The 15,014-nt window shown below is 41.1% G+C and overlaps 1 protein-coding gene across 5 annotated transcripts in view; it reads right to left on the minus strand.

Annotated features, from left to right (window-relative positions):
- The window catches only part of Stim1 (stromal interaction molecule 1), a 157,930-nt gene that overhangs the window by 15,858 nt on the left and 127,058 nt on the right, over positions 1-15,014 (minus strand). For all 5 annotated transcript variants that reach the window (XM_013116343.3, XM_013116342.3, XM_005074061.4 and 2 more), the window contains 4 exons: positions 13,776-13,887; positions 11,241-11,356; positions 5,067-5,244; positions 777-954 (listed from right to left, as the gene is read on the minus strand). In XM_013116343.3, coding sequence (XP_012971797.1) covers positions 777-954; positions 5,067-5,244; positions 11,241-11,356; positions 13,776-13,887 — 584 coding nt within the window. The remainder of the gene's footprint in view (positions 1-776; positions 955-5,066; positions 5,245-11,240; positions 11,357-13,775; positions 13,888-15,014) is intronic.

A 15,014-nucleotide genomic window follows, 5' to 3' on the forward strand; every position in this document is an offset into this window, starting at 1 on the left:
CTCTCACAATGTTAATTTAAAAAAAACCAAATGCACAAAGCATGTACACATACATAATGCCATTCTTTCTGTTTTATTTTATTTTTGTTGTGCTGGAGATTGAGCCCAGAATCTTATGTATGCTGGGAAAAAAATTCTACCACTAAGCCACACTCCTAGCACTATATAATGCCATTTGTATGAAGTTTTTGAAAACTTATGTGTGTATACTGTGGTGGGGTGGGTGATATACTCATGGAGGCCTGAAGAGGGTGTTGGATCTCTTGGGGCTGGAGTCACAGGCAGTTGTGAGCCACCTAACATGAGTGCTGGCTCCTCGGTAAGGGGACATTCTCTTAACTGCTAAGCCTTCTCTCCAGTCCTGCTGATAATCTTATAAAATTCAAAATCATGCAAAACTAATCAAACTTAGAGGCTATGACAACAGTTACTCTTGGGGTAAAATCTGGCCAGAGCAAACTGCGCTTTCTGGGTGGCGCTTACACGGGCATTCCATATGTAAAAACTTACCAGCTTGATACATAGGGTTTGTTCACTTGATGTAATTACCTCAGTGCAAACAGGGGAGGGGTACGAGAATCACTTCTATCTCCCATTATCTGCCATTCTTTGAAAATAATGGTAAACATTTGTTATAGCTTTCCCACTACCCTTATTAGTAAGTCTAGAGGAAAGATTTGAACCAGATTCAAAATGTTCACACATGAAGCTTTCCAGCCAGACCCTGGCCCCCTGCCCTTTACACTCCCCTTGAGGCATCCGTTACAAACTCTTACCTGCTCCAGCTCTTCCTCAGCATACTTTTGGCGGCTCCTCTCATTCTCAGTACCCTCCCTCAGCTCCTTCAGCCGCTGAGCTTCCTGCTTGGCAACGTTGATCTCATCACGCAGCTTCTTCTCCAGGTGGACCTTCTCTACTTCAACTGTGCGGTGCTCCTCCTGGGCCTTGTGGAGCCTGGGGGGGGGGGGTCAGTGTAGAAAGTTGGAGGATACCAGGCAAGGAGGTGCCACCTATAGCCTCTCTTTCTGCTGGTGTGCAGATCTGAGCTAGTCAGGGCCAACAGAAACCACAGTCATTCGCCTTAATTCTTATGTTGCCTATTATTCTGCTGCTAGTACACAAGACCATAAAGCCAGGTTCACAAACATCTGAATACCTCCCCTAAAGTATCTCACACATTGAAATTATAACAACTACTAGTTTACAAGGCAGTACACATCTGTCCTCCAAGCAGACAGTGACATCAGCCTGGGACAAATCTGAATATGAAGAAGGCAAATAAAAGGTTAGAATTCAAATCTTTGTGATTTTAAAGTCCATAATTATTCTCCCATTTCAAGACATAAATGTAGAAAGCACTTAATGATAGATAAAAGTGAGGCAACACCTAATGGTTCAGATTTAGGTGAGGTGGTGGTAGGAGGGAAGTTATGGAAGAAGAGAAAAGAATTATTAGCTGGACCTCTTAGACTCTCAAATGCCTGTTCCAAGCAACATGCACTTACATGTGCATGTATGTACATACGTTTGAGCACACAGACACACAGACAGACACACAGACAGACACACACACACACACACACACACACACACTCACACCTGGTCTACCTAGCAAGTTTCAGGCACCCCAGAGTTACACAGTGAGATTACCATCACTACCACCACCAAAAGTAGTAACAAAAAAGAGAAACCATAGATATTGTCTATGAAAATATCCAGGCATGGTGAAGAACATCTATAAGCCCAACTCTTGAGAGGCAGAGTCAGGAAGACAAAGAGATCATGTCTCAAAATCAACAGAGGAAAAAAAGTGACTAAAAGACAGTTATAGAATTTGGTCTTTTAAAAACAGCAATCCAGACTGGCCTGTGACTGCAGCCCTGATAAGAAGAGACAGTTGGCTACAAGCAGCTCGCCAACAGCCGTTTATTGCCTAATTTGCCTCTAGAGAAGGAGTTAATTGGATGGACACCAGGTGGCGATACATGCATAGTTTAAGAAAAAAAAAGAAAAAGAAAAAAAAGGGTGTCATCTCCTCCCATGTCCTTTTCTGGCTGATTCTACTGTCCCATGACCCAACTGCAAGAAACTGTACCACTAGGGATTCAACCCTTCACTGAAAGACTCTTGTCTCCTAAACAGCCTCTTCTGAAAAGCCAGTGTTACTTCTTTCCTCTTTAATACAGAGTACCATCAAAGTAAAACGGACCCACTTGTATCTGGATTGTCTAATGGAGACAGATATCAATAAGTATTATTGGGTGCAGAAATGAGCAAATAAATATAGTCAAGCACTGTTGTACTCCAAGGCAACAATCAATTGGCAATATAAGGAAGAAAATTAAGCATCTTGATTGAAAGTCCCTGGTCACATTTCACCCATGTCTTCACAGAGAAAGGAAACAAAATTTCTGCCTGCCTCAAAGAATTGCTTTAAAACCAGTGAAATCCTAATTGGAATGTATATCTGGTGTTATAGTTATTCACCAAAGCTTCGTGATGGCAGTATTTCTATAGACCGGAGAGACAAAGTGGCATGTGTGGCATCTGTCGGAGAAGGGCACGTATGTGTATGCACAAGTCCAGAGGAGGGTGCCCATCTCTTGCTTAGTGCTATAGTAGTTATTAAGTTCTGGAGGCTTTGGGAAGCAAGGAGGGCTCAGAGCTTAAGTTTTATCCCCAAACTTGGAATGTCTCTTGCTTAGATTCTTTTGTCTTTGGAATGAAAACAGTACATATTTTTCAGACGAATGAAGTATGGGAATTGTTCAGACAGCAGCAGTTAGCCTCAGGTTGGCAAGGACCCAAGAATAAGGGGCCCAGCAGAGTAACCATGAATCAGTTTAGAAATCAAACTCCTCTCTCCCCCTAGAAGCCAAGCGAGAGAGTGCAAAATTCCTAGCTCATGGGTAGAGAAATAGCTCAGGACTTAAGAATACTTGTGCTCCACCAGAGGAGCTGGCATGGGCTTCAAGCACCCACAGGGTGGCTTACAACTGGCTATAACTCTAGTTCCAGGGGCTCTGATGCCTTCTTTTGTTGTCTCAGTTGCCAGGCACACGTGGTACACATACAGACATGCAGGCAAAAGATTCGTGCACATAAAGTAAAACAAACCTTTTTAAAAAGTCATTGTCATTGATGGCATGTACCCTTCCTAGCTAGCCTTCCTTTCCTCAACTCTAAGACAGGGATAATAGTAGTACTTAACAACTTCAAAGAGTTGTGATTATTAAAAGCAATAATGCACTTTTAAAAGTATGTGGCTCATAGGCCAGGTACGGTGCATGCCTTTAGACTCAGCACTTGGGAGGCAGAAGCAAGCATATCTCTGAGTTCTAGGCCATCCTGGTCTACTATGTAGTGAGATTCAGGATAGATTTAAAAATAATAATAAATTAGTTAACTAACTGATTAAAAACCCACTCCCAAACCAAAAAGAAAGCTTTCTTACGAGAAAGCCTTTCCTCATCCATCCAAAGAAAATGTTGTTGCTATTTAAAAGTAGCTCTTTAAATGCCTGGGGCATGGTAGTAAACTTCTGTAATTCCAACACCTGGGAGCTGAGGCAGGACCACCATGGATTCTAGGCCAGGCTTGGCTACACATTGAGACCCTGTCATAAAAACAAACAAACAAACAAACAAACAAAAAAGCCTAAAGAAGCCAGGTTGGTGGTGCACACCTGTAAATCTCAGCTCTTAAGAGGATTGCTAAGAGTTCAAGGCCAACCTAGACCTGGACTACATAGTAATATTATGTCTCAAAACACACATACATATCGTGTGTAGACAGACAGACACACACACACACTCACAAACACACACACACACACACACACACACAGGGCAGAGGAGGCAATGGGAGAAACAAAGCAGGCTTCTTCTTTCAGGGGGACAGTTTGAGAGTTTGAGATTGGGTCTCATAGCCCAGGATGACCTGGAATTCCCTATGTTTGAAGATAACTTTAAACTACTGATTCGCCTGCCTCTACCACCCAAATGCTGAGATTACAAGCATATGCTCAGACATCAACTCTCTTCTGCCCCAACCTTCGGATTAATAACAAAGAGTTCTGGAAACTCAGTCACAGAAGTCAATACTTAAGATGTACAGAGTATATGAGAAAAAAACTAAGGAAATAGGATGAAAGTTTTTTAGGAAGTTACTTTATTTATTTACTTTTTCTTTATGAGACAGGGTTTTAATAAACCAGGCTAACCTCAAACTTGCTATGTAGTGAAAGATGACCTTGAATGTCTAATCCTCCTGCCTCAAAGTCCAGTTTTTAAAAAATGTTTTTACATTGAGTATGTGTGTCTGTGCACACACCCACATGGGAGCATATGGGGATTAGAGGATGATTCTGACTTCTGGGAATTACTCTTCTACATCCACATCCACATGTGTTGAACTCAGCGTGTCAAGCTAGCAGGAAACACCTTTACCTGCTGAACTACCTTGCCAGGGCCCTAAGTCTAATTTTATGGGCACATGCTAGGCATGTGCTCTATCAACTGAGCTATATTCTCACCCATTTTTTGTTTTCTTTTTGAAACAGTCTTATGTAGCTCAGTCTTGAACTTGCTAGTAGTCCATGATAACCCTGTGCTCTTCATCCTTCTACCCCCACCTCCAAAATGCTAGGATTATAGCAAACATGTGGCCCCGTGACTGGCTTGATTTACAAAGATTCTTTGGGAGCCATGAGAAACAGTTCATGTATCTATCTGTATGAGAAAGGGAGCAATCAAGAAGTAGGACAAGAAACAGAATGACCCATAACAAGCCCCCTGACAGGGAAGCTCAAGACCTCTGGCAGCTATACAGCTCCTTTTCAAGCTCAGAGAGAAAAAAGTTTTGTTTTTAAATAAAATAGAATGAAAGCTCCTCTCAAGAGGATTAATGACTCAGGGCAGGAAGCTATGATCTCAAAACAGTTCTAGAGAATGATATAGCCTTTACACACATGTCAAGGAGTGTCAACAGGGAGCTAAGTGGTTCACAAAACAGGAGACTCCCAAGAGCTGACAGTACCAGGACTGGGTAAAGAAGCAAGGCCTTACCTTTCCTGCAGGTCATGCAGACTCTGCTCGGCTCGGTGCAACCCTTCCAAATCCTTCATCATCTTCTTCATGTGCTCCTTGGAGTAACGGTTCTGAATATAGGCAAACCAGCAGCCACCCACACCAATAACAATAGACACCACCAGCATGAAGTCCTTGAGGTGATTATGTCGAGTCACTGCCAGACAAGGGAGGGCATGGTGAGTCAGGGCACCCATAGCACACTTAGCTTAGCTTGCAGATTCACTGCATCCTCTCCTCAATGATTCCTTGTGAAAGACAGGCAGACCTTTCAGCTCACAAGGAATTGATTCTCTTGGGCACATATGCCACATACTAGTATAAAAAAGGCTATGCTTATCTCTCCACCAGTCAAGGCCTAGTTTGTACAGGTTAACATGCCTGAGAATAATTTTGAAGGCTTACTAACTCATTCTCCCTAGGGTGCAGTGAAGAGAATAGTACCTCCTCAGTATATCTCAACCATCTGTAGGATGGGATAAGCCTATGCAACCATGGGGATTCTATGAAATCAAAGACAAATTAACACACCCCATTCCCATGCAAGGGAGGGGAATTACTAGGTCTAGGAGGGCAGCCATTGGTGTTTAATACAGGCTCTCTGACAGAAAACTGAAGATCTTTTACTGCAGTGGTTCTCAACCTATGGATCATGACCATTTTTTATTCTGTATAATATATGCATGCGTGTATATATATATTACTATTGATAACGGTAGAAACATCACAGTTATGAAGCAGCAATGAAATAAGTTTATGGTGGAGAGGGGTCAGCACAACGTGAGGAGCTGTATTAAAGGGTCCCAGCTCTAATGGCTACTCTCTAGCCTCCAGTAAATCCCGTACTTCCATCCACACTCAAGCTTCATTCTTTTGTCCTCACATACAGTAAGATATTTATTCAGCACAGGAGTTGCTTTTCTTTCTGGAATAGACTTGCTTCCTCCATAGTCTTTACTAAGAGCCTTGGATAATTTTTGTCTTTCCTGATTGTTAGGAACTTCTGATGTTGGTTGGCTGAGACTTCTCAATACCAATATCACCACATACACATTTTGGTACTAGGACTTAAACCCAGGGCCTCAGGAATACTAGGCAAGTACTCATCTTTGAGCTATACTACAAACCCTCTTTACTTTTACTTTGAGGCATAATCTCATTAATTTGTTCAGTCTGAGGTAAACTCGAAGTCTATCCTGTTTAGTTGGGACCTCCAGCTCACCCCTGCATGATCCAGAAAGTCCCATTCTGTCTTTCTCTCTTCAAACCTCTGTTCTCTCAGAGAATCTTAAACAAAGAAAAGGTGCCAAAAATGCCCAGTTACACAGTCCTGGTGACCATTGAGACTTTCTCCCCTTTGCTGCCAGCAGCCCAAGTCCCCACCTAAGCATTCCAACTTTTGACCATACTTAGGCACAAACTCAGCTTGTGGTGGGTACACACCACACCTCTCCTACAGACTATATAATCCCTCTGCTTTAGTTTGGGCAGGTGGCTTCTCCAGCCTCAATCTCTGGGGCTAGAGAACCCACCCAGAAGTTGCTTTGCTCAAATAAACCTGTTGTTATGCTTTTTCAATTCAGCTTGATATAGCTTACTGAGTTGATGAAGAAATTTATTATCCAGACACAGAAACCTATTACTCCCAAGTACCTAGGATTACAGATCTGTACCACTAAATGAAACTCCTTTTGCATTCTTTTTGAAAATTACATTCATTTGCTTATTGGTTTATTTAATGTAGCTAGGGTGGAGGATGCATGCCCTGGCACATGAGAGGTCAGAGGGATCGGTTTTCACCTTCTACCTTGTAGGTCCTATGAAACTTGGATCATGAGGCTTGGGAGCAAGCACATTTAGCTCCTGACACATGTCCATTAGCCATCCTCTTATATTTCTAAAATTAGATGTATAAAAGTGTGTGTGTGTGTATGTGTGTGTGTGTGTGTGTGTGTGTGCAGATGCCCACAGAGGTGAGAGGTATTGAATTCCCTGGAGTCAGAGTTATAGGCAGTGGTAAAGTGTCTAATATGTATGCTGGGAATCAAACTTAGGTTATCTTCAAGAACAGTATTCATTTTTAACAACTAAATCATCTCTCCAGCATCCACTACCCTACCTTTTTTTGGGGGGTGGTGGGAGGTTTCAAGACAAGTTTCTTTGTGTAGCCCTGGCTGTCCTGGAACTTGCTTTATAGACTAGGCTGGCCTTACATAGATCCCTCCTAAGTGTTGGGATTAAAGGTGTGTGCCATCACTGGCTGGCCCTCTTATGTTCTTAAAAAATGTCTAAAATGTCTTGCTCACATGAGGTTATTAGATAAACATTTTTCCCTTTAGTGCTTCTAATCTATACAAACTAGGTCTAGCTATTTCATGCAATCTTTACCTTGTCCAGATTGATTTGAAATCATAATCTATTCTTTTGACCAATTTCATGTTCTAGAACTCATTATGTAGCCCAGACTGGCCTCAAACTTACAGCAAACCTCCTGCCTCAATTTCAAGAGTGCTAGGAATTACAGGGATGAGCAGAGGTTCTCTGGGGTATATGTGACTTCTGCCTCCCAAGTGCTGAAATTAAAGATACATGCCACCATGGCCCATTATTCCTTATTTTCTTGATATGTCCTTTGATACACAGAAATTTTAAATTTTGAAAAAGTACAATGCATTTTTCCTTTCTGGAGGCTGAAGAGATGGCTCAGTATTTAAGAGCACTGGCTGCTTTTGCAGAGGGCTGGGGTTCAGTTCCCAGTACTCACATTGGACAGCTCACAACCACCTATAACTCCAGTTCCAGGGGGATATAATGCCTTTCTTCTAGCCTCTGTGTGTACCTATGATCATGTGGTGCACATACATACATTTAGCCCCCCCCACACACATACAAAATAATTTTTTCTAAGTAGTATCTTGAGGTAAAATTCATACAATACAAATGAACTGTTTAAAAATGAACAATTCACAGTACATTCCCAATATATGTTAACACCAACTCTACCTAGTTCCAAAGTAATTCTATCCCTCCAAAGTAAAACTTATTGCTCATAAATAAATAAAAAAGGGCTAGGTGTGGTGTTAAACATCTTTAATCCCAGCACTCAAGAGAAAGAGGCAGGTAAATCTCTGTGAGTTTGAGACAAGCCTGATAAACATAGATATCTCCAGGACAGCCAAGGCCACATAGTGAAATCCAGTCACTCTGTAGGAGGAGGAAATGTGCCGGGGGGAGGCAGCAGCAGCAGGAAGAGAAGATGGAGGAGGAAGAGAGCTGGGAATGAATGTAGCTCAATGGAAGAACAGGTGCCTAGCATAGGAAAAAAAACCTGGGTTCAATTCCCAGTGCCAAAATCATTATCATCATCATCATCATCATTATTATTACTCAGCTTAGACAACAGAGTGATTTCAAGGTCATCCTAGGAAATTTAGTGAGATCCTGTCTCAAAACAAAATCATGAAATGAGGTGGGGATACAGTTCAGTGAGGTACCTATCTGGCATGCACAGGCCCTAGTTTGATCCAGGTGCCTAGAGGGAAAGAAAGAAGCTGCAATCCTCTTGGGAAGCTGAGGCAGGAGAGAGCTGTCAAGATTCCAAGACCAGTCAGAGTCATAGAGTTCTTGTGTGGGCAGAGGTGGAGGAGTTGGAGTCCTGGACTTACATCTGCAATCCCAGCACTCAAGAGACTGAGGAAGGAGGATTATCAAGAGCTCAAGGCCAGCCTAGACTTCAGAGTGAGACTGCCTCAGGAAAAAAAAAATCCCATCCAATAAAATCGTTTCTTCTTATTCCCTCCTCTTTCTAGTTCCTGCCCATCACCAATATGCATTTTGACTCTGGGATGTGTCTATGGATTTACTGATTCTGGGTGTTTCATATAATGAAACAGAATGTAACCTGTAACTAACTTCTGTTATTTAGCACAATTTTTTTAAAGCTATACTGCAGTGTGTATTGGTTCTTCTATCTCATGGCTGCAAACGCAATTGCATGTATGTAATACAAGTTGTTTATTCATTCATGAACATTCAGGATATTTCCCCATTTGGCCTTAGACTTACGTTGTTATGAACATGTGTATACATGTATTTGTTTGAGTACCTGTTTCAAGCTTTTTGGTTATATACTTATGCATATAATTGCTGGGTTGTGGTAACTCTTCTGTTTAATTTTTGAGGAACCACCAGACTGTTTTTTCATAGTAACTGTATCATTTTACATTATCATCAGCAAAGTTGAAGAGTTGCAACTTTTCATATCTTATTTTCCATTTTTTACAAACTATTATTAGGGGCTGGAAAGATGGCTCAGCAGTTAAAAGCACTTGCTATGCAATCAGGAAGGCCAGGGTTGGGATCACAGCACCCACATAACAAGCTAGACACTCCACAAATGCCAGTAACCACAGCTCTGGAAGGTCCAAGACCCTCTTCTGACATCTGCATGTGCACACCAGTGAACATGTGTAAACACAAATATGCAAGATAAAAACTAAATAAAAAAGCCAACAAACAAATTTTTAAAAGTTTAAAAAAATTTTTTTAAATTAAAGTCCAAACTTTTTTCTTTTACAGACAGAGTCTCATTGTGTAGCCTGGAACCTAAGTAGACCACACTGGCCTCAAACTCAGATATCTGCCTACCTTTGCCTTCTGAGTGCTGAGATTAAAGGTGTGTGCCACTACACCCAGCTGAAACTACTGTTATTGCTATTGTTATAGCTATGCTATTGTAGATGGCATAAAATACTCTTGGCTGTGATACTTCTGCTTATCTCAGGAGCAGTTTTCTGACCTCTGACCACTTTTAGTTTTGGTCACACTCAGTATATAAGCTGTATGAAACGGGCCTAGGAAAAAAAATTTCCATGTCCATGTTACAGCTACCAGTCTAACCTTCTCCTGCTGACTCTGATCATGTGGACCTAGCACCATAGAGCCAGGATTCTGGTCCTTATGTTGCTTGATTTTTCCACCTAGAGTACTTGCTTGCTTCAGTCTGTAGTTTCTTCCTTTTGCTTTTATGAAGCAGAGTTGGGTTTGATAAAGATATTTTAATATAGACTTAAGCATAATTATTAAGAAAGGGGCTCTCAGAAAAAAAGTAAAACACACCCAAGAACAGGGTTGTGGGCTTCTCAAAGAAAAGTTATGGCAAAGAAAACATGCCTAAGTGTGGGTTCAGGCCCTTAAGGGAGATTTGCCTTCAGTTTCTTTCCCATACACCCCAACCCCCACATACACAGGATTTCACTACACAACCCAGGTGGGCAGCTAAGCAAAATTCTCCTGGCTCAGCCTCCTGTACAAGATTGGAGATGGACACCACCATGCCCTGATAGAAATTTTGGTCACTTTTGTTCTATCTCGACTCCATTAAAATAAGAAAAGGATGGCAAGGCTAACTATTCTCACCAGTCAGAACTCCAAAGACTGAACTATTTAATAAGTGTCTATTGCTATATCAAAAGCCCATTTAGTCTTCCCTGGCCACTCATAGACACAAAGTTTTCAGCAATCAGTCCCTTCCCTCTGTATAAACCCAGTGATGGTAGCTAACAGCTAAGTGACATTCAATCTCTACGTGTTACCTAATTGTTTTAGCCTTCATACTCTTCTTTAAGCTGTTTCCTTCATCTACAATGTCTTCTCTTGGAAAATCCATGGAGTAAAAGCTTGGTTCCCTCTGAGAGACAGAGATCATGTGCCACCTCTCCTAAATAATGTCTTTTCCGTCCCTGATCTAGAGCACACAAGTATGAGTACTAATAGGGAACAATGGTCTTAGTTTGGCTGTTGAAGCTAGGGCCTCATGAGTGCTAAGTGAGTGTTCAATCACTTGAGCTACATCCCCAGCCTGCAGTGATCATGTTATCCCACTAGGACAGCCTATGACTGATTCACCCAGGTCTTCCTATAGGATCCAGCACAGCACTACCAAAAAAGTGAATCTTTTCTTAAAATATTTAATGAATGAGTAGAATAAATGTTTAAATACGGTTATACTTAGAATGTTTCATATTTTAACACTAGTGGGATAATGAAGGTGCTGTCTTGTAGGAAAGCCTATGAGACCCAGGATTTCAGCTTAGCCAATCCCAATGATTTTGGATTCCACGGCACAGCAGTAAACCTCTACACAAGACTCACAGAGAGGAGGCCCAAAGAGCACTGTGTCCAGGGCCTTCAGCTGCAGCTTCTGCCTGTGGCTCCGATCTGTCATCTTCAGTACAGTCCCTGTCATGGTGGTATTGGTTACAGCTAGCCTGTTAAGGGAAAGAATAAGGGTCAGATTTGGGACAGCAACAAAATACTCTGGGAGGATTACCTATCTCTTCCAGGAACAAAGTCAGCTATCGGTGATTGCTCTCCTCTGCACTCTAGAACACAGAGTGAAGTGGGTTTCTTGTTTGGTTGGGGTTTGTTGTTGTTGTTGTTGTTGTTGTTTTATGTATATGAGTGTTTTACCAACGTGCATGTCTGTGCACCAGATGCAGGAAGTACCCACAAGGGCCAGAAGAGGGCATTTGATACCTTGGAACTGGAGTTATGGATGATTGGGCCACCAAGTGAGTGCTGGCAACTGAACCCAGGTCCTCTGGAAGAGCAGCAAGTCTTAAGTGCTAAGCCAACTCTCCAGCACCAGTAAGTTGTCTCTTAACAGAGAGCATTTACCAAGAATTTGATGGCCCTCCATATCTACAATCTCCTAAGTGCTCTACCCTCTAAGAACTAACAATCTGTGGCAATTCCCTTACTTAATTACATATCTTTATGCTGCTTTTTATTTCTCATTTCTTCTTCTTCTTTTCTGACTGCTGTTGTTTTATGTATGTATGATTTGTATATGAGTGTGGGCCTGCATGTGTGGCAGTATGCTTGTGGACGTCTACAAATAACTTTCAGGAGTTGATTCTCTCCTCCCACATTGTTGTAGGGGATTTCTCTTATTTCTCCCATGACATGTAATCCAGGCTAACTAGTCCATGAGCTTCCAAGAAATTGTTCTGTCTCCTCCTCCTGTTTCACTGTGAAGTCCTGGGATTACAGATATGCACCACCAAACCTTGATTTTTCCCCCCTTCTTCTTTTTTGTATTTTAAGGTCTGGGACTCAAATGCAGATCAGGTTTATATACGTAGGTATAAGCTTCCAGAGATCATCTGGATTATAAATATTAGTTCCTTTGTACTCTCTTGTACAGTCCAGGTCAAAACATCATGTTCAATGACCCATTGGTTCTTGGGCCTTCTAACTCACTTCTATTATATATAAACCTGCTTATGAACAAAACTGAGTTAGTCCTATGAGCAAATATGTGTAATTGCAATATAATTTACTACTCATAAGATTAATGTAGTTTTATGACCTTTAACCACAAAGATAGTAAGACTTTGTGTTTTAGTAAAGATAATAAAATGCCTGAAGAAAATGGGACTTTATCTTTTTTTCTGCTAAAACACAGTAGGTATAAAAAGAAAGTAGCATAAGATACAGAAAAGATGGAAAGCATATTCCTGGGTCCCTGAAGGGTATATTTAATAGTATACTATTATGTATCACTGGTTATCTTTTCTGACACATAGCTTTATTTCCTTAGCTAGAAGAAAAGCTTCTGACATCACAGTGTGTGGTTTCTACTTCTGTCTGAGCATGAAGAAGTGACAACTACTTCCTCCTCTGAAAGCAATCAAGGGCATCTACAAGAGAGGTAATAAGGCACCATGACCAGCTGGTCAGATCTGGCTTCTGGTCCTAAGCATTTTCACTCGTCTGATCACAAGTTGCTTGGTTCCTTCTCCTAAGACCTCAATTTCCTTTTGAGTACATTTTTATTTTATGTATGTCACAAGGTCTCTACGCATCCCTGGCTGTCCAACTCATTATGTTGGCCAGGCTGACCTCCAACCCACAAAGATCCACCTGCTTCTGCCTCTTAGAGTAATAGGGTTAAAGATGTGTATAACCACACCTGGTCTTCTGTGCAACTTATGAAAAATGGGGTGCTTTCTGAAAGCCTGAGGGTTCTTAAACTCCTCTTCAGGTCACTTCTGCAAAATAGATTTTGTATTATCACCATACTTCTTACAAGCTAATACTCAATGACACCAATGAGCTATATTGCTATCTACTTTTAAGTAACGAAAAAGAAAAAGATGCCAATGATGCCTAATAGTGTTCTGATGTTTTACATGTAATGCCTCATTGAACATTGAGCCCTCACAATAGATGTAATAAATAAATCCATTCTCTTTGAAATCAGTTTTCTTTTTTAAAAGTCTATCTGTCTTTCTGTCTGTCTATTTTGTGTGGTGGGGGGGGTCATGTTATATGTGGAGGAGATCAGAGAGCAACTATTTGGAGTCAGTATTTCCCTTCCATCATGTGGGTCCCAGGGATTGAACCCAAGTCATAAGACTTAGTAGCAAGTACTTTACCCACTAAGCATCCTGGCATGTACCAAGGCCCTAATAAATAGAGGCCATTAGTGTGATCCCAGGAGTGATAAGATTTATCACACAAGAGAACAGATACAAAGTGGCCTTCATGCTTTATAGCAAACACGCATGAAAAGAGCGGTTGTCTACAGAAGCCTTACTAAATTGTCTACAGCAACCTGAAGGCAGACCCACTCCCAGCTTGTTCCCTACATCCTCAAGAGAAAAATCTAGCTCAGTTCCTGACCTTGGCATAGCATGGCCAGTAAGCTGCAACTTCCGGAAGGTTTCCTCATACTGAGGTAGCTCCACATAAGTAATCAGCCACTGTATCACCTCATCGACAGTCCAGTTGTACACTGTGAAAAGACAAGAAAAAACATTATTCCAAAACTTTCCTTGCTTTAGTTGTCCTTTCTTCTCCCAGTAGCTGTTTAGAGTATGAAAGATGTCAGCATTGAAGGAATCTATGATACTCTGAAGCAGTGTTCTTTGACTAATATTTGCTGTTGCGGTCACACTGACCATAACACGTATCATGTTTGTGTGCTTAGCATTCCCTTGTCCATAAGTCTGAAAGGTGTAGGCACTATAAGAACGCACTTATAAGAAACTCTAACACAATAAAACTCTCAGTGGTTGGTTTTAGCCAGAACTGACCAGGATTTTTTTAAAGCAATGTTTTGAGAAGAAAGAAGCATTCTGTATCTTGAATCTACCAAAATTCATCAAATTTTATATTTAAAATAAATATATTATGGAGAATAGTGTCTCACGCACAGGGAGCTGAGGCAAGATGATGGTCCTGAGTTTCCAGCCAGTTTGGGCTAGATAGTGAGTATGAGGCCTATCTAGACCACACAGATCAAGCCTATCTCAAAAAAAAAAAAACAAAATAAAATATCTACATCCTCTTTATGTCTCAATAAACTTAATTTAAAAATATTTTTAAACTTGAACATGGAGGAACACGCCTATAACCCTAGTATTGGGGATATTGAGACAGAAAGAACATGAATTCCAGACCAACCTTAGCTACATAGTGAGTAGCTACTTCTATATCAAAACAAAACAAAATAATATATGTATTTTTAGATACAGATCACAACTGCTCCCAACTGCTAGAAGTAAAGGTTTGGGTCATCACACCTGGCAGCAATATGAATTTAAGATTAATGTTTTCCAGTAGAAGAACATAAACTACTAAGAATTGACCCCAGAGAGATTGCTGTAACATTGTCTGATCTCGTGGAACTATAATGGTCAAAGATCATTTTGCCACTGAGAATCCAAGTCCCCTTTCCTTAGCAACAGTACTCTGAGTTTGTATTAATAGAGCCACCTCTCCCTTGCTCCCAGATAGTAAATATGCTTCAGACCAAGCTAAATCCACCTCTAGGAGTAGAACATGTAACTCACGATGAGACAACTAGTACACTCTACACTCCTGTACACAGTGCTTGTTTCCAAAATAAGATACACAGAA

This window comes from Mesocricetus auratus, unplaced genomic scaffold, assembly GCF_017639785.1.
Source record: "Mesocricetus auratus isolate SY011 unplaced genomic scaffold, BCM_Maur_2.0 Super-Scaffold_4256, whole genome shotgun sequence".
NCBI lineage: Eukaryota > Metazoa > Chordata > Mammalia > Rodentia > Cricetidae > Mesocricetus > Mesocricetus auratus.